General features: G+C 50.5%; 1 protein-coding gene across 1 annotated transcript; it reads right to left on the bottom strand.

Moving 5' to 3' along the window:
• Positions 1-675: 675 nt before the first annotated feature.
• LOC123826274 (gastrin releasing peptide) lies at positions 676-11,344 on the bottom strand. Its single transcript, XM_045850260.1, is given in 4 exon segments — positions 676-1,031; positions 5,615-5,680; positions 5,682-5,842; positions 11,103-11,344. Coding segments are annotated over 4 exon segments (465 nt in total). The 5' UTR covers positions 11,236-11,344; the 3' UTR covers positions 676-926.
• Between the last annotated feature and the right edge of the window lie 9,084 nt (positions 11,345-20,428).

Genomic DNA, 20,428 nt, shown 5'->3' with positions numbered 1-20,428 from the left:
GGTGTTTGAATCTCAGTTCCATCTGCTATGTGACACATGGACAAGTCACTTCTGTAATCCTGTGTTTTCTTTCTTTTTAAAAAAGATTTTATTTATTTCTTTTTAGAGAGGGGAAGGAAGGGAGAAAGAGAGGGAGACATAATGTGTGGTTGCCTCTTGAGCGGCCCCTACTGGGGGTCTGGCTGGCAACCCAGGCATGTGCCCTAGACCGGAAATCAAATGGGCGGCCCTTTGGTTCTCAGGCCGGTGCTCAGTCCACTGGGCCACACCAGCCAAGGTTGTTTCCTTATCAATTAAATGATAATGCTTATTCTCAGCTTATCAGACTGTTACGAGGAGAATATCAAGAGCCTTGGCAAAATATCTGGTCATGGCTGGGGCTGAAGAAATGGGAACCACTAAGTGATGCATCCAGCCAGCCTCTACCTTCAACTCAGTCTGTAGTCCATCTGATGGTCATCACAGAGCATGAGCGTCTCGCAGTAGCCTTTAGAAAGTCTGTAAGTCACTACCAGGATTCAGTCAGTGGCTTTCCCATGGGAGAACTAAAACTTCAGCCTGCCCTCTTCCATGAGCATGCAAGTTCATTATCAAGTTTCTTTTATTACTCTCTGCCACACTGTCCTCTCATCTGAAATTGAAATAAGAGGACCACCTGCCCTTTGGACAGTGTGTTTAAGCATTTATTGGGAATGGTAACAGGTCAGGGGACTGGAAGATAATGGACACATAGCCTAGTGCAGAGAGCATTAACTAGAAGACTCTTTACGGACAATTATTCACAGCAAACAAACTTAAACCCAAAGATGCTGCTGGAAAACCACGGGTTTAGTCAAGGTTGAAAGACACAGGAATGGTGAAGGACTTCGCACAAAGGAAATCCTGTGGCCGATCCAGGGGAATCGTTGCCCATGGAGCAAAGTCTCTTAAGGGGTTCGTTTTGCTTCGTTGAGAGAGGCTGCCGTTGTCATTGTCGTTCCGCTGGGGTTTCCTTCCTTCCCATTGAGAGCCTGGAGCAGAGAGATCTGCAACTTAAAAAAAAAAAAAAAATGTTAGCCCTGGCTGGCGTAGCTCAGTGGACTGAGCACGGGCTGCGAATCACAATGTCGCAGGTTCAATTCCCAGTCAGGGCACATGCCTGGGTTGCAGGCCATGGCCCCCAGCAACCACACATTGATGTTTCTCCCTCTCTTTCCCCCTCCCTTCCCTCTCTAAAAATAAATAAATAAAATCTTTTTAAAAAATGTTAGAAAGAGTTAAGCAAATGTAGTTAGCGACGCCGAAGTCCGACGCCTGAAGCAAATCCATTCCCAACAGACTGCCAGCACCACGTGAACTAGTCAGAAAGATAAGCTCCCAGGTCACCCAGACCTACCAGGCTGAAACCTGGCGGCCAGGGGGAGGGCGGGGGTGGGGGTGGGCAGCAATCTGTGCTTGAACAGGCCCCCAGGTGATTGCGACTGAGTGTGTGAATGCTTGAAGCCCGCAGCTGTCCCTGAGAGAGAAATGAACCTCCTCCTTTTAGGCAGCCACTAGATTTGGGGGCCTTTTTTTTTTTATATGAGCTTCACTTGTACTCTGATATGACTCAGGTATATTTTGACTAATGTTAGCAATTAAATATATTATCCCCAGGAGGTGTTACTAAAGTAGGAGTGGGGTAGGGGGACTATTAGGGAATGTGGGGTTTTAGTTCTCACTTGGCAATACCTCATTACACAAATCAAAGCTCGTTTATGAATTACACAATCACACACCACAAACCCATGACTATAACGGGTAGTAGAATGGGCAACTTGGGAAGAGAAGGTAATTTGGGTTTCTGCCAATGCTAAGTGTGTTGTCCAAATTAACTAAGACTGAAGAAAGAAGGAAAGCTATCATTTAAAAATACTTCTTTGTTCTCACACAGTAGCCTTTGCCCACTGAAATGAGGAGACACTTCTCACCTAGAGCAGAGCTTAAATTACACTTTTCAAGAGCACAATGCTGGAAATTCAGTTTCCCCAACATCCAGACTAGCCACTTGTTCCTAAGAAAGGAACCGCTGATTTTTTTCAAACCGGTTATTATCTGCTTTGTGGCTCAGTTGTCTTGGCCAGGTGCTAATGAGGCCAGGGCCTGGGGTTCGATTCCCACACATGCCAATTTTCTTCACTCTCCTCCACGAGCCCAGGATGCACTATTAAGCATTGCCCACCTGCCTGTAAATGCTGCCATGCTTCTGGCATTATGAGATGCAGGTCGCAAGAGGGGTCAGCTGACGACATAGGAAAGGATCTATAGAAGTCCTCCCCCTGGCAGAACATATAGAATCAGAGCAGTTTGGCTCAAGGGAGGGGAGGGGAGGCTGCAAGGAAAAGAAGAAGCCTGTATCCCAGGAAGATCAAGGACCTAGAGGCAGGAGGGGGAGGAGGAGGAGGAGCCAGGGTGGGGCACATTCCTCTGTTCTTTCACGGAAACTGTCGGGGTAATTAGAGGATTGTCAGTGATTCTGGGTTGCATGTTGCTTTTCCTGTATTCAGAGCTTCCTTTGGAGAAGTTCACGTATTAATAGATAACCCCTTTCTATTCCCCAGCCTGATGTGATGGGACAGTGGTAGCAGTCCCTGAAAAGTGAGGGCGAACTTGCTCATTTCCTTCCTTTCCATGACGACCTCGGCAACACATCCCCCAGACCTCGTTCCTGTCCACCAAGTAAGAGGAGGAAAACCTAAGGCTGCAAAGAACAATGAACTTCGTCAAAGGACAAGAGGAACCCAAAGGCCACCTTCAACCTCTGTTGAAACTCAGCACAACCCACAGGCACATGCAGGATTCCAGAGCTCATCGGCCTCATTGGCCTAAACGCTGGCCCCTGTCACGGGAACCATGGGGTGGAGTTCCATTCATTTTTGTGAGAAGGGTGCAGTTCACAGAAAGCTAAATGAACCTTGAAAATGATTGGTCATAAATGCTGGTAAAGTTCTGGAGCTTGTTTGCCATGACATCACAGGCTAGATTCAGTGCACATTTGCACAGATCTTTTCTGAATTAAGTCAGTATCGCCATCATCAAAACGCAGGAAGACCCTCGGCGTTTCTACCTACAGCTCCAGGAGAGTCGGCAACCAGACTCGATGTCTTCTGTCTAAAGTGGGAGAGGCAAGCGTATGTGGATAGTTCTTAATGTTAAGAAAAGCTCTTCAGCCTCTGAAAAGTCCTGTTGCTAATTCTGGCAATGCCTAGCTAAGTTATTAAACTTCTTTCAAACACCCAGAGATACGTGAATTCCTAATACAAACTATTCTTTCGGTATGCCCTCTTTGTGAACAAGACAGCTGGAAGATGTTCTCAATTTTTAGGACAACGTACTTTCACTGGGGCGGGATTTCCAAAGCCACGGGAGTGACAAGGTGTTTGGGTCTATGCCGATACAAAGCTAACTGTTGAAGTTGCTTTTCATATTAGCAGGGGATATATTCCAAAGGATATATACCAGTTAGTACCAATGTTCGCAATAGCTAATTATTCAACTTGAAGAGGAATGAACCAGGATGGGCTTCCTAAACTTGTAACAGGAAGAACAAGGCGTAACAAGATACAGTAGAAAAGCAAGGCCTGATTATATAAAGGTGACTTTTCAGGTCACGTTAACGACCGATAAATATCGTCCCCTCACAGCATTCATTGTCTGACAGTCCACTCAGTCCATCCCCCGCTGCTGCCGCTCAGAGACCTCGTGGGAGTTGTTCCCTTGGACCCGCCTCCAAGCTTACAGAACGGCCTTCTGAACACGGCGGGGAAGTCTCCATCCTTGAGGAAGGAGTTGAATTGTCCTAACGACCCAAAGTGAGGCAGAGCCAGGTTCGGGATAGTGCTGTCGAGTTCAAGGTGAAGCACTACCGATTAATACCATGATTGTGTGTGTGTGTTTTATGAATGAGCTGTGAAGGTAAGTTCGTGTCAGTATTTGTAAAATTATTTTAGAGGGCTTTTGGATGGTGATTGGCATTATTCTTCAGACAAAAGAGAAGGCACTGCTGTTGGCCATCCATCCACAGGATGTCCCAAAAAGCACTTGGTCAAAAAAAGGCTTGGCCGGCCAGAAGCTAAGAAGTCAATCACAAATTCCAGCCCTGTGATCCACCAAAAAAGGGGGGAGCTGATCATACACCACCTGTGATCCCTATCGCACAGGTGTGGGCAAGAGACCCACTCAGGGCTTTATATGGAATTGTTATCTATTTCTGTGTTGGCTGATTTAATCCAGATTTTTTTTTCCTTCTCAATGTTTCTTGTAGAGACATTGCCTAATGCAAGAAGTGAATTTCGAGTCTGAATTTGAGTTTAGCCTAAAGACTCCACAGTGGAGGCACAGACCTCCCTCCGGAGGAGAAGCTGAAGGTTGGCAGAGCCAGCCCGAGCCTCTGGAAGGGATGCCAGTCAAACAGTCAGCCCCGCCCAACAGGAAGGAGCCAGCTCCCCAGGCCCCGTGGGTGAGAACAGTGTTGTTTCTCATCAGAAGTTCAAGCAGCAAGGTGCTACTGCGCCCTGTGTCCTCCCCCTGTCACGTCACTGCGGACCCGGCCCCAGCAGATGTCTGTCCTGGTGGCACGCTGTCCAGGCAGGCAGCACAGGCTCTTGTCCCAGTGTCACCAGTGAAAAGCTGTGTGACTGCCTTGGTTTCCTCACCGAGACTCTATGGTGGAGAGAACAGCAGAATCTTCCTTCTCAGACTGCTGTGGGCATTGGCAGACAAAAAGGAGGCAAGCTGCTCTTCCCAGTGCTTGGGGCATAGTAACCGCTCCCTAAAATTAGGTATTATTATTATTATTATTATTATTATTATTATTATTTCTAGTATTCCAATTGTTTTTGCCTTTTATCATAAATGTCATGAATACTTCTTAACAGGTCATGAGAAACACTTAATTTTCAGCTGCTTCGTCTTCTTCCCATGCATTTTATTCTTTGTTGTAACTTGTTTACTGTCCTTGTGTCTAAACAATGCCAGTTCGGTAGATTGTTTTTCCCAATCTTCCGTAAAATCACTTACAGGACAAGTCAGCTGCCCTCAGGTATGTGCACCAAGTTTTGCCACATTAGGATGAAATCCAGACTTGGGACATTTTGCATGAAAGGTCACCAACAAGAACCCTGTCTTTTAAAAACATCCACCAAGAGGCCCTTCCCCAAGTGCCCATCAAAAGTAAACCATATCTGCAGGCCCACGGGGATTTACTCAAATATGGTCTCACTGTCAAAATGTTCTGGTCGGGCCTGGCAGAGTCCAGAAACATCCGTCAACACTCAGTTGCGAATACACACAATTGCTCGCAAAACCCCTGAACTGGGTTTCTGGACCAACAGCGCTGATGTGCTAAGAGGAAAAATAATCTATTAACGTTGAAAAGCAAAGATGGTGTGGCAACTGTCTCCTGATTTCCTTAGTGTGCACTGGCGTCAGGCTAACGTAGTGTGGTGGCTGTGAAGGCTTGCATGGTAAAGAATTTTATTCTTCCCTGAGGGACTGTCTTCTCCTTTCAACTCTCCCCAAGCACCTCCCACCCCCAGCCCCAGCCCCACCCCCTCCTCCCCAGCAGGTTTTTGATACCTTTGGGTCTTGAACTTACATCTCTCAAGTTGCTGCTATCCTCGGAATCCCAAGTAGACTGGAGAATACCCAGGGGCGCCCCCTGGAGGCGACTGGTGGCTTCTGGTCCCCTTTCCTTCCATGAGGCTTAGCAAATTCCTTGCAGCCTCTTCCCACAGAATGTACTCCCGCAGCCGGTGCCTCGGGCTCCCTCCCTCGTCAACATACGCCGCGGACTCCGCTGTGCTCTTTTTCCCCATCAAGTGCCCTGTAAAAACCAAGAAACACAAACAGAACGCCACAAATGTAACCCAGAGGAATAAATGAACGAGAAATTTAAAAGGACTCCAATTATGTTTGTGCTGCTTCCTCTTAAATGCAGAATAAATAGCATTTTATTACGAAGAGTTAGTTCCGAAATGGCTGGTTTTGCTTTCTGTTCAAAACGCAGAATGGGCTGGGCAGAATTCAGACGTGCAACTCTGGAGCCCTGGGTTTGGTCCCAAGCCCTCTGCTAATGAACGGGGTGACCTCTGCCCAGCCATTCAGCGCCCCCAGACTTCAATTTCTCCAGCACAAAATGAACGGGTTGGACGAGGTGAATTCCAAAAGGAGCCATCCGCATCTGAAATTCTGTCGCCAACTCTGTGTGCGCCGTGTCCCATTCCCAACTGAATGGTAGAATTCAAACGCCTTCCCCCAGCCAATTTGAAACTGCTACTGAAAAGAAAGGTCTCAATGCTTTTCTTTGTGCAATTAAAAAAAAAAAAGAAAGACAGAAAGAAAGGTGTTGCTTATCTCCTCTCTGGAATACAAAGGCACCAAAGGAATTTTTCATTTAAACTTTCTCAGAATTTAGCCCAGGTTGAATCGAGGCAGAGCATCACCTAGAAATTACAGTTTTAAAGCAAGTAATGAAAAACCAGTTGAAGACAAGTTCTGACCGGGCAGATCAATGCAGAATTTTCTCTGGGAGGTCTAAAATGGGCAGGGAACGGCTGTCAAAGTTCCCACGTACGTGAATAAAAGTTGCTGTGCAGAAGGTCGGACCACCGGAAACACAGACTCGTGTATGCGGTGGAGACAGCCACCGAGTCGAAGGAGCTGGGGAACTCAAGGTCACACGTTAGCCTGTTGCTTAAACAGACTCACGTTATCTTATACACTTTCTTCCATTGATTTTCCCCATGTTTCTATAATCAGCTAGTATAGTATCTTCACATTTCTGATAGTAATAAAACTATAGTGCTGTTGATTTAAAGTGCACACAGTAAGAGCTCTCTGTGGCTCCAGCATTGACTGGCATGAGAAGTATTTAAGGCAAATATCATGGGACCGACGTTTGACAGACGTCAGGCACACAAAATAGAAAGGGGCTCCTCCCCGGCAGCTCTCGGCACCAAGGGAAGCCCTCGCCGTGACCTCGTTGCCGGCAGGGGATTGCAAGGTACTGTTTCCGGGACGTTTAAATGCAGACCATCATCCCATTGGATCCACTCTGTAGTAAGTCTGATGGCAACGAGACTCGCCCAGGGTCACATACATAGAAGCAAAGATACTAGGGTTAAAATCAGCTCACCGTCCAGACTCGACTATATTATGATGCCTTGAAGTCTTTGAACTTCCTAAGAATCATTGTGGAGTCTGGAAATAAGGATAAGGTCCACAAAAGGCTTCCTAATGTTATTTTTTTAAATAGAGATCTCACAGAGGCCAGTCCTGGCTGGTGCGGCTCAGCTGGCTGGAGGATCCTCCTGTAGACTAAGAGGCCACAGGTGCAATAGCCGGTCAGAGCACATACCTGGCTTGCGGGTTCAATCCCTGGTCATGGCACATAAAAGAAGTCAATCTCTCTCTCTCTCTCTCTCAAAGCAATGAGAAAAATGTCCTCAGGTGAGGATAAAAATATTTTAAAATAAGGATCACATATCCATATGCCATGACTCATTCATTACGCGACTCAGATAACTAATTCTGTGAGTACTGGGGAGTCTTAAAATGACATTTCACTGCATAGCAGTGTGAGAGCTTGGTCAACTCGGTGCCCGGATATCCGCCAAATAAGCTGGCATGTAGCCATAACAGTGATTATGTTGCACAACTTCCCAGGAAGTAACAAGGCACTTGGCTTTATTTATACGGAGGAAATTGAATCATGACAATGGGAGAGCAAGATCAGAACCTGATGCTCCCAGTAATCACCTCGGTGGCTCTTGCCTACCATCATTTCCTATCATCTTGTTAGCATGCTAGGAAGGAGAAAGGCATTATGGCAATGAAACAGAGGGGCAATGGAGATGCTTTTACAAAAGAGAATTTCATTGTCGTCATGCCTGAATAATTTTGTGGACTTTGCTAAAAACCATTCTGTGATTGATTTAACGTAGATCCTTGGGACATTTTTTTTCATTGTTAACATTTGCATATTTGGTGGGTGGGTAGTGTTCAGGCTCCCACCCCCAGATTCATAGACTAGTCATTAAGGAAAGGGCACCATCTATAACGTCCCAGGGAAGCGTGCATTCCTGGGTCCTGTTTCACTGGTGAGCCGGCAACTGTCAACCAAATAACCATCTCCATGGCAACATGGATGATATGCCCACTTCCACCTCTTTTCCCATCATCTTTTTTTTTTATCTGTCCATATCATCATAATGGAGACCTCAGCATAGACAAAGACAGGCACTTGAAAAAATAAAATCATGCCCAGAGAGAAAAAAAAATGCTTTTGTCCTTTATAATCAGTTAAAAAATAGCACTAAAATGGAGCATAAGTGATTCTCTTCAACTCAAAACTTGAAGACTACCCTCCTAACTCAGGAAACGACCCATTAAGACAAAGTGCTGAGTACTTCTGGGAGCTAGTTTTTCTAAGACCCTTGAACCGTATTTCAGTTGCTGGAGTGGTGCTATGATGTCAAGCCATTCCGTGCTGAGTGCAGGTATTCTAGGTCATGCCTCACATCGAAGTAAGAGCCACCACCAGGGCCGGCGTCGACCGATGCTTCCGTCATCCGCCCCCACATACCCATACACACATTTCCAAGAACTTCGAGCCAGGTAAGAATTTGCTAAGCTTTCGATCTGATAACTGGCATGCCATTGCCACACCACGCTTCTCTCAATGGACAGAAGTAATTCACTTAACAAACCTGCAAATTTGTGCCAACAGCAATATGAAGCTTTAGTTTGAAAATAATTAAAATGAAACGGCATGTCCTTCATGATGGAGGATGACAGGCATTTACTTAGGACAGTGGCAAGCTAAATATCAAAGCGAACACTATTCAGGCTTGTGAGCGCTCTCCCCAAGGCCAGCTTTTCCTCAACCACAATGTCATTTTAGACCCCCGTGTGAGTTCCTCCTTCTCCTCCCGCTTTCCTCAACTCCACAGAGCCAGCCAGGGGAGAAAAGGGAAAAAGAGTGGGTTTGAGAGCAATAAGAAAATTTAAGGTTCTCACAGGTCCATGTGCTTTCGGTAAGGAATACCCAAGCACCACCAAGGGTGATGACAGGCCAGACACGCTAAGTATCTGAGGCCAGGTGTGCTCTGGAACTACGGCAATCAGGGCTGGCTTACCCCGGGAACAATATGGCTGCAGTTCCCCAACTAACTCTCTTCTCCTCCCTCTGACCTGCAACGGTTACCTAATAACAGAGCCATTTTAAGAAAAGATTTCAGTTAGTTATTTATGTTTAGAGAGGGAAAGGGAGGGAGAAAAAAAGGGAGAGACACATCAATGTGTGGTTGCCTCTCGAGCACCCCCCACTGGGTACCTGACCCACAAACCCAGGCACGTGCCCTGACTGGGAATGGAAACAGTGGCCCCTTGGTTCACAGGCTGGCACTCAGTCCACTGAGCCACACCAGCCAGGGCAATAGAGCCTTTTTAGTACAAAAAATATGGATGAGCCAAAAGAGGTTGGAAATCCGGAAGTTTCATTTCACCTTCCCAGCCCAGCAGCTGGTGGCCAGACTGGACAATGGCCACTAGCTCTAAGGCCCCAAAAGTTCTTTCAAGTATCAAGTCTAGGTTCAGCTTCTTTAACATCTTGTAAGTGTCCTCTCCTGAGGATGGGTTTTTGCTGTTGTTGTTGTAACTTCACATCCCCCCCTCCCCGCTCTGTGCCCCCCCCCCCGCCCGAGTTCCCATGTCCCTCGGAGATGGAGAATGCTCTCATCCCTGAGGCTGCTGGACTCTTCCAGCAACAATGAAAACTACTGCCGCGATCAGGAGCTTCCCAGTCCTCTGATGGAAGCGTGCACAGCCCGGAACCGCTGAGGGGGTGACAGTTCCAGCCTCCCCCTCTCCCATGAGTCCGTGGGGACACCACACAGAGAAGCTGTGTGGCTGACAGGGTCACAGGTGTGGCTGACACACGCGGACTAGCAAGTATCTTTCCAACACACCTCCCCCACTCTTAAGTAGATGACTAAGGAAACAGACCCAAACACCACCACCACCACCACCACCACCACCCTTAAATCTCCTCAGGGATGAGCAGCACCCCAGGAAATGTTGGGGTTGCTGTAGTTGGCTTTAGGGGGAGGTTTCTGAGTACATGAAGCGCTTTGCATTTGCCAGAGGTTATATTTGGCGTGGGCGGAGAGCCCCAGGGTGACGCTGGGTGAGCGCGAGGCTTCAGAACCACTACCTGCCTTCCAGTTGCGCGCTGGGGGCGCTGGGGGTCCTGGGGCCAGGAGGAGCGAGCCGTCAGCCTGTGCCTGGGGGGGCAGGACTTGTGGGCAGAGGAAAAGGGAGAGGAGCCAGGGGAGCGGGTGAGGTCGCGAGTCGAGAGAGGTGGGGAGGAGTGGGGCTGTGGGAACAGAGAGGCCGGGATCAGCGTGGAGAGCAGGCGCCATCCCCGGAGTACCGCGCCTGCTGGATAGAAAGATGGAGGGTTGGGCAGAAGGGCAGAAAAAGAAAAAAAAAAAAAAACAATCGCTGCAGAGACAGAAGAGGGACTGAGAACATTCAGAAGAGCCACAGTGGCGGGATTCGGGCACTGCTCCCTGAACACATTTGAAACCCAGAGCGGGAGTGCGCGCCACGGGTCCCCCACCTGTGGCTTGGCCAGACGCAAAGACTCAGCCTGGGTTCACGCGGGACGGAGTTGAGGCCCTGGGTTGGACCAGGGCTCCGAGACGCGCTCGAAGACCCAGCTCCCCTAAATTGTTCAGGGAGAGAACAGCGCAGGACAAAAGGAGGGCTTGGGTAGGTGCGGAGGGAAGGTCATCTCCCTCGCCTAGAGTTGGGAGTTTTTGGAGAGCTGCGCTCTGGGTCGGTTACCCTGGGGAAGAGGGAAGACCTGGGGACCAGGACGGTCCTGCTGCTGCTGAGAGACGGACGGCTTCCCAGGATGGGGAAGGGTGGGGTGGAGTTTGGGAGAAAGGGGTTCGTGTTTGGGTAGAAAGATCGGAGCAAACCCAGTCCCCAAAGCCGGGCCCCACAAACGCTGAGAGATGGAGAGGCGGCCCCCAGCTCTGGCTGGTCCCGCGGAGGACTAGTGCGCGCTGGACACTCACCCACCGCCCAGTGGTTGCCTCGCGGGTACATCTTGGCCAGCACAGTCTCTCCGGCAGCCGGCACCGGGGCGGCGGACCCCCGGGGTGCCTGGCACACGACCAGCACCAGCAGGACGAGCGGCAGCTCGCGCATGATCCGGGCGGGACGTCCTGGGAGCGCGCCGCGAGCTGAGTGGAGAGTGCGCTCTCCCCGCCGAGGAGCGACCGCAGGACCAGGACCCGCAGGAGCTCCGCCGCCGCCGTCCGCGCCACTGCTGCAGCCTCCGCCAGGCCCCGACTTTATACGCGAGCCGGGCGGGGGGGCCCCGGGGCTCCTCCACCGTGGACCCGAGCGCTCTGACGTATCCCTACAGCGAGCCGGAGCGCCTGGACAATAGTCCCCGAAACCCATCCATCTTCCCGCCGGGTAATGAAACGGCTGAGTGTACATTGTCCCTCCGCCTCCCCCGCATTAGATTCATTCTTCCCATCCTCGACGCCTTCGCTCCAACACAATTTAGAGAATTCCTCCCTGTCTAGCCTCACCTGGGCTCCTCCCCGTTAGCTGCCTCCCGATCCCGCAACGGGGGAGGGGGGGGCGGGGAGGGGGGTGACCCCGGGGCCCGATCGCAGCGGCGGGGGCTGCAGAGAGGTGAGCTCGAAAGATGAATTGCTTTGGGTTCAGCTCTGCTGGAGGAGGGTTGGAGCTGGGACTGCAGAGACTTCGGACTCTCAGGTGTTTTCCACTCCGTGGACCCCGGCCCTGTTCGCAGTCCCAGCCCACAAACCTCCAGGTGCGTGTCTCCCCCACCCCCAGTGCCTCTCTCCACCACCACCACCACCAGCAGCAGCCGGGTTTTCCAGGTGCCCCTGCCCACTTGTACGTGGATGGAGACGGAGGACGGGACAGGGAGGATGGCTGTCCTACACACCTGGCTCCTTTCGCCAGCATATTGCATCCATGCAATAGAGGAAACGTTGATGCCAATGTCCCTGGCTGCGTCTCCCAGAAAGCTCCCTGTCCCTCAGCTGCTATTCACACACGCGTCTCCAGAGTTGCCCACCTTCCCTCTGCTCCTTCAGTTCTGGGATGTGAAGGGGGGTCACAGGCCCTGCTCCCTGTGTTCTCAGTGCCATGGATACCAAGGGACGGGCACCATAGCAATGGCACAATAAACAGAAGCTGGTAGGATGCTGCCGCGCCTTGGGCTGCCAGAGCTGGGGGTGGATTTGCGCACTCCTGCAGGCCTGTTATTCCTCACCAGTTCTGGTGAACTGTCTCTCTGGACGATCCTGGGTACTGCATGTCAGTGCTGGTGTTGATACCGGTGAGACTGAAATCGCACGCTTTTTTCAGAATATTCGGCGATTGGATGCCTGTGTGCCATTCTTAGATGGTTACACGTGCACCTTGCACGTCTGAATACTCCGAGGTGTTTCCATGCCCATGCCTGGCTAAAATGTTAAAAACAAAAAAACTGCCGATTTCAAGATCACTGTGAGTAGCCGAGGAAACACAGTAACACACGCAAAAATCAAAAGGAAAAAGTCCTCAGCCAGCCTCGCCTCCATCCTGCTGGGATCTGGCCTCTGCCTCAGATCCCAGGGCTGGGGAAGCAGGTGCTGCCCTGTCCGGAGACCGTCCGCAGGCCCTGCCTCCCACTTGGCCATGAGCTTGCCTGAGCACAGGGACTTGGCCTTGTCTCTCTGTGTGCCGGCAGAGAGCCTGGATCAGAGGGGTTCTTGGTGAGAATTGGACGAGGGAACGTCTGACCCAAGAAACGCTCAGGTCTGAACACCTCCTATTATACAACCCCGGTCTTTAGAGGGGCATTAAACCCGTGCCTCTCCAGATTAAGTTGTAGAAAAACACGTCTTTTCCCCTTAGTTTAATCAACATTATGTTAGAATCTTTAAATTTCTGCTCCATGAGGCTGAGGAAAAACCCTTGTCAGTACGTTAGCGGGTGGGAACAGTGCTTCGGAGAACGCAATTCTGCTAACCCAGGCAATTCACCATGTATGTCCGTGTATGTGTGTCTATGGCAGGCCAGGAGGCACCCCAGTCCCTCCACCGACCTCAGCTCTTGCTCCAAGCACCCCAGCACCCAGGCTTTCTGCACCCAGCCTTGGGATGGCCTTTGACTTGCTTCGGTACCCTGCAAGGGCAGCGACTGCAGCCATATTGCACAAGGCTGCGTCCACAGTGCCTGGCCCAGTCCTAGGCCCAGAGAAGGGATGCAATAGATGTGAATGGCTGCAGTGGCCCCTCCCCTGACCGGACCAGACCAGGTAGTGAACTGTTACCAGTTAGAGAAAGAAACCAATGCGTGTTTGACTCGGCCAGCATTGGACAAGCCGCAGGAGACCCTGGCTGGGTGTCCTTTTCTCATCGCTTTTGAAATCTTCACCACAGCCCTGCCAGAGAGGACCTGCCCACTGGCTTCGTTAGCAGGGAGCTAAACTGCCATGGGACAGAACGCTCACAATGCAGGGCCACATTCAAGAGAGAGGGTTGTTTCCCTCTTTCACTGCGGTCCGGGGCAGGTGTTCCTGGCTGGCAGGCAGCTCTGTCCCAGAAATACACGCATACTCAGAGACCTGAGTTCATTCCCTGTTCATTCTTGTGTCTCTACTATTTCCCGGGGTGTGCTCCTCAAAGGGCTGGGCCTTGAGAAGACAGGGAGCTTGCCCCAGCATGTACATCAATGCACCGCTTTTTTCATTAAGGACCCGTTCCTTCAATAGGGACCCCTTACGATGGAAACAAACCTCAGTGGAACTAAACAATGATCTCAGTGACTTGCGCTCTGACACAAACTCCTTTGTCTTGCCATGGGGGAGCCCCAGAGCATCGGAGAAGGAGCCGCTGGTACACGGGCCACACTTAATTAGCACTGCCCTAGTGTGCTGTCCCCAACTGCATGACATGGCCAAGATAGCAGCTGCCGGGAAGGGGAAAGTGACACATACCAGCCGAAATGTAGCACTTAATCTCTTCTTCTCATGTTTCAATGGTCAAAAACCCAGCCCCATGGTCACAGGAAATGGGGGACCAATCCTTCCGTCCATCACAGTGCGGAGAGAGCAGAGAGAAAACAGATGTGAAGAGCAACAGCCGGCAGTAGAACCTGGCCAGTAGGGCAGTGGTTATTCATCTGGGGGGGCGGGGGGGGGGAGACTTCCAGGGCCATGCCCCGCGGGCCCTTCTCTCCGCTCTTGGGTTTTCCTGGACATCCCATGGCTACTTCCCCTGTGGGCTTCTGACTCCACCGGGCGTGGAATACACATCATTTTAGATCTATAAAGAATTCAGGCCCGTTTCTATCTTATCTCTTCTGCAGGGAATGACTCTGTGATGTGATTTTTTAAGTATTTGTTTTATTTTTGATTTTACAGAGAGGAGAAGGGAGAGGGAAAGAGAGGGAGAGAAACATCGATGGGTTACCTTCCGCATGTGCCCCAGCCTGCACCAACCAGGACCCAAGCATGTGCCCGCACTGGGAACTGAACTGGTGACCTTGCAGTGTGTGGGACAAAGCCCAGTCAACCAGGCCACACCAGCCAGGGATCTGTGATGTGATTTTTAAGGGTGTTTCCCCAAAGGCTCGGAAGGTCTGGTCTAATCGGGCTCGCCTGCGTGCCGGTAAGAGAGACCACTTAAACTAGCTGGAGCAGGGTGGGATTTGTCAAAACACAATGGGAGTTCCAGGAAACTCAAAGAGAAGGACAGGTGCGGTTCCTCTGGATCTCACAGGAGCTAGGGCTGGCCCTGGACCCCCAGAGGTGCCCCCCGCCATGCGCTGTTCCCTCCCGTCCATACCCGCTCTTCGCTCTGTGGGTTACTGACTTCGCTGCCCACCGCTGGGTTTTCCTCCCCACTTGACTCCAGCCACTCCGTGGCCACTGCGTCCTCAGGGGGCTTTTCACACGACTTCCCGTCCTCTGCCTCCGCTGAAACTGCCGCCCCCTCTCGGTGCCCCGATCCTGGTTTCCCGGAGAAAAAGGCCTCGGCTGGCCCAGCTCCTTCTGTTGACCCAGTCACACAAGTTAGAGGTTTCTCCGCAGCTTACAGAGGAGGGAGTCTAGAATGTCGCATGAACTCTTGTCCGGGGCTGGGAACACATGTGACAGATGCGGCGCGTCCACTCCACAGGGCCCTGGGCAGGGCAGCCTTCCCCTACGAGCAAGGGGCAGGGAGGGCCCACGTGTCTCTGCGCAATGGCCCTTCCCCCCAGATCCTCGGGTGCTGGTCGTTTTGTGCCTGACGGTGTAGGATTCATGCGGTTTCCTTCTCACACAGCGGTTCCCAGACTTTTTGTCACGAAGGGCATTTTTTATTTCTCCCATGGAGCTCGGGTTGGACCTTCTACTGTGAAACAGGCCGTCTTGTTTCTATTTCCCACTTTTGTTCATCAAAGACGTGAGGAACCACCCATCGGAGTGTCTCCTTACGTTGAAATAACCCGTGTTACCATGGAGGGTTGAGGTGCACAATTCCAGCTTAAATCCACGAAACCCTGCCTTTTAGTTCATATTTCAGGCTTCATCAAGAGAAAATGTATGTTTTCAGGGTGGCTTTTTGAAATATGGAAAATGACTCGTGCGTCTCTCTCCTTGCCCTAAGGGTATTCCAAGTTGGGAGTCACTTTTGCTGTAACTGCTCGTTTATCCACTGGCGCCTGCAGAGCTCTGAGGTCAGGCCTCGCTGCAGGGAGATGCCCCGGGTCCAGGCAGAGCGAAGACGCAGGCTGAGAAAGACAGGCAGGGCAGAGAGGAGGGTGCGGGCGGGGGACAGCGGGGTGCTGGTGTCCTGCCCATGCATGGGTTCTAATTCTGCTTCTGCCACAAGGAGCTACTGTGATAGGACCGCAGACCAGCCACTGAGCATCCGCATCACAGTTTCTTCATCTGTAAATGGAGTTGGCAATACCTCTCTCCCTAGGGTGTTAGGAAGATTATGTGAGGTCATGTGTAGCTACTGATGGGCAGCTACTTATTTATTTTCGTCAATAACAATAGAAAACTATAATGAGGGCTAGCTAATTTTCATCTTAGATTGTGAGGGGTTTTTTTAAGGATTTTTTAAAAGATTTTATTTATTTATTTTTAGAGAGGGAAGGGAGGGAGAAAGAGAGAGAGAGAGAAACATCAATATGGGGTTGCTGGGGGCCGTGGCCCACAACCCAGGCATGTGCCCTGACTGGGAATTGAACCTGTGATGCTTTGGTTCACAGCCCACTCTCAATCCACTGAGCTACGCCAGCCAGGGCAGATTGCAAATTTTAAGATGACATGATTTTACTGATGAATACCTCGCCCAATGGCACGTGCTACTTAGATCCCCTAGGGAGATAACCACGCACATAATAGCTGCCACTTAGTGAGCATCTACCATGCACCAGGCATGGCACGTGGTCATGCCTGCACTTGCTTGTGTAATCTTCACAGCTGTCCTACAAAGGAGATGTGATTGGTCCTGTTTTATAAATGAGGAAACTGAGGCTTAGAAAGGTTAGCTAACCTCTGCCCTGGGGTAATAGACAGAGCCCAGATGACCTCGGCTCCATCGGATTTTCCAGCCCTGCTGGTGGTGCCTCTGGTGAAAATGCAGTTCTTCGTACTTCCAGGATTTTTCTGGGAGTTGGTACATTTCATCACCCAGAAGGCACGAAAAGTATATTTAAAATAATCAGGGATAATTTTTAGAGGCCTTTGGGTGAAATCTCACTGTGGATCTCTCTGCGTGTTTTCAACTATTCTCCCCCCACCCCCACCCCTCTCTGCCTCTAGATTTGTGCATGTCGCTTCCAATTTATATGTGGAAGTCAGTGGGAGCCCATAAATTTGCTTTTTGGAGGATTAACAGCCTCGTAGTTTTGGCTTCAGTAGGGATGGCCAGAGTCCCAAAATATAGCCCATGATGTCTGAAACTGAAAATATATTTCTGAGATTTGTGTACTTGAATATCTTACTGCACAGTCCTTTCTGAAACTGGGTATTCCTGACATTTCAACAATTATCCTCCACAGTCTCCTGCATTGCTGGATGGATTGGAGGGGCCGTTACCCCAGACTCCTGACTTATAGTTTACTTCCTTCAGAGCATCTCAACCTGCACGCTGTTATAATTTGGGTTGGATAATTCTTTGTCGTGGGGTCTGTCCTGGGCATTGTAAGATGTTTAGCAGCATTACTGATCTCTAGTTAAAGGTGCTAATAGCACCGCCCTGAGTTGTGACAACTCAGATATCTGCAGACATTGGTCATATCCTCTTGGCATGGGGTTGGGGGGGTTACCCCACCTGAGAATCTCTGGTCCAACCTAACTGCTCATCCTCCTTAGCTGCTTTCTTTCCCGGTTCTCCTTGTGTCCACACTTGAATACCTCCAGTACTGGAGAACTCACTCATTCTCATCTTTGGAGAACACTCATGTTTGGAAATTCTTCCTTATATTGAACCTAAACGTGTCTTTCTAGCTTCCCCCCAACATATGGTCCTATTCTGCTCTGTCGGGTCCTTCCGACTACTCGCTCCCTCCCGTGTTGGCAGACACCGCCATGCCCGCCCTCAGCCTTCTCCACAGTGGGTCATTTCTGTCTCGTCAGCCCCGCCTCGAGCGCCATGATGGGTCCTTTGCTCCCCATTCTGACTGATCTGAATGTCCTCCACCATAGCTATGTCTTCTTTAACATGCAGAAAGTGAGCCCTGGCCAAGTGTCTCAGTTGGTTGGAGCGTCATCCCTTACACCAAAAGGTTGTGGGTTTGATTCCCAGTCAGGGCACAAACCTAGGTTGTGGGCTCAGTGCTCGGTCTGGGCTCGGAGAGGCAACCAGCCCACATGTTTCTCTCTCACATCGACACTTCTCTCTCTCTCTCCTGCCCTCTCCTTCTGGTTGCCTCCCTCCCCCTTCCTCTCTCTCTAAAATCGATAGACATATACTCTGGTGAAGATTATTTTTTGCATTGTTTTAAGTGGAGAAAGTGAGAGACAGGAGTGTTGCGTCTGACCACACAGGAACCACTTCCTTGAATCACGCTCTGAGGGAGCCAAGTTGAGAGGTTCAATCAAGGGATCTGGTGAGCAAGGGGAACTCTTTTCTAGAACTTTCCACAGTTCTATGCCTATGTCACCTGGCCTCCTGGGGAAATGAAAGCCACTGTACAAGCAGCCGCCTGCTCCAGGTCAACCCTGCCTGGGAGGCTGGGAGGTGTCAGATGTTACCAGCACCCCTCAGGGAGCACAGAGGCGCATGCTGATGCAGCTGGAGGGCCAGAGCAGAGTCAGACTGGGGTTGGCACAGTCCTGGGCTGGAGCGACGCTGGTCCTGTCTTCTAAGAACCTATCCACAGAGGCTATACTCCTTCTCTTGCCTTTTTCCTGGGATATGTGTAAGGGCAAAAATGTAAAAAGACCATGCGTGTGAAATCACTGCGTAGACTCCGTGTGAAGAGCTGACAGCACGCGCAAGCACCATGATCTCGGCTGCGGCACCCCTCCCCCAGCCAGCTGTCTTCTCCTGGCCGCGGCCGCTCCGCTCTGGCCAGGCAGAGACGCAACCAAGTGTAGCAGTGAGTTCCTAAGAAAAGAAAATTATTCAGAACAATCTCTGAAATGCCATTAGTTTAATCTGATTTGACTTATCAAATCAAAATACAGCTATCCATCTCTCTCGTGGTCCCTCACGGGGACGCCTAGCACTGCAGCACCCAGGTATCGGGGCGGGCGGATGGCATCACAGAGGAAACGAGGGTGTCTGGGGGGTCCAGTGCACACGCAGAGCCTCCCACACAGCCTCCCAGGAATGCTGGTCGCGTCCATGGGTGTTTGGTCATGCAGAGGGAGGGTTTTCCAGAAGCTGTTTCTACAGACTGTGCTTTACATTTCCTTGGACACACTCTTCTGAAAATGAACGACAGGAACGGGCCCCTCTTAGCCCCGACTGGCTCACACTTGAGCCAAAAGAGCAATTTTCTACCTTTTCTCATCTCGCGGCACACATGAACTAACGGCTAAAATTCCACGGCACACTGAAAAATGTATTTTTTGCCCCTAAAAATGAGTACAATCTCGATTCATTCACATTGGAATGGCTATGGGGTTGGTTGGTATCATTTTTTTAAATTTGACAATCTAAGGAAAAGGAGTCAGGTATGGCATGTTTTAAAAATTCTCTCGGCATGCCCATTGAAAACCGCTGAGCTGGAAGCACTGCTGCTCAGATCTAGGCACTGCCGGGTCGGGCGCTTGGTGGGAGGGAGGAGAGAGGGAGGCTGGCGCGGGGGCACTTAGTCGCTTCCCCAGGACCCACTTCTCCTTCCTTCCGTCCTTGCTCATGCCAGGCCCAGTCTGGCAACAGTCCCAACTGCTTCGGCTCCACCATAGCAATCCTGTGCCCTGCCTTCCCTTCTCTTCCTGGGCAGGAGGGGCCACGCGGCCTTTGGGCCCAGGGGACCTAAATGAAAGTCAGCTTGTGGTGACTTCTGGGAAAGTTTTTGCCTTCCAGATAAACGGAACAAACTTGGATGGCACCACCCTTCCATTGTCTTCCAGCCTCGAATGCAAGGAATCTCCCCCCACTCCCCCACCCCACCCCCTTGCCCCGGACCTGGCTGCTGTCTTTTCAGAGAGAAAGGCCGAGAAACACAGGGGCATCAGCCCCGGCCTTGCTGTAGCGGGAAGTTGTCACCAGTGCCTGCCCACCTGTCTTCTTGTTACCTGTGACAAGGAAACCCCTATTTGTTGAAGCCACTGCTAATAAGGTTCTTCTTAGAGCCAGATAAATCCCTAACGGGGACAGGGAGGTTCTGAAAGAGGAGGAAGAAGCATGTGGAGGGCAAATGTCACAATTCCTTGACTAGAGCCAACAAATAGAATTTGCCTTGTAAATAGGATTCACCACTTCTCTCAGATTTGCTAAGAATCTTCTAGGTTTTCCATTTCTTTGTTTTTATTATTTTATAATATGTTTATTGATTTTAGAGAGAAGAAGAGAGGGAAATATCGACTGGTCACCTTCTGTACATGAGCCAAGCAGGGACTGAACCCAAAACCTAGGTATGTGCCCTGACTGGGAATCGAACCACCAACACTTTGGTGAATGGGACAATGCTCCTCCAACCAACTGAGCCACACGGGGCAGGGCTCTTCCAGGTTTCCTCACCGATTCCCCTACTGCAGTCCGTTCCCCAAAGAATATGGGTTGATAATCTCTTCTCTGCCATTTATTGTGTGACCTTCGGCAAAACACAACCTCTCTGTGTCTCAACTCCCTCATTTGTAAAATGTGGGAAATAGTACCTGGTTGTTGTGAGGATTTTTTTTCTTTTTTTTAGATTTTATTTA

Source organism: Phyllostomus hastatus, unplaced genomic scaffold, assembly GCF_019186645.2.
Source record: "Phyllostomus hastatus isolate PE091 unplaced genomic scaffold, TTU_PhHast_1.1 phas_contig_80, whole genome shotgun sequence".
NCBI lineage: Eukaryota > Metazoa > Chordata > Mammalia > Chiroptera > Phyllostomidae > Phyllostomus > Phyllostomus hastatus.
The sequence above is the reverse complement of the archived record's forward strand: the minus strand, read 5'-3'. Positions and strand labels throughout refer to the sequence as shown.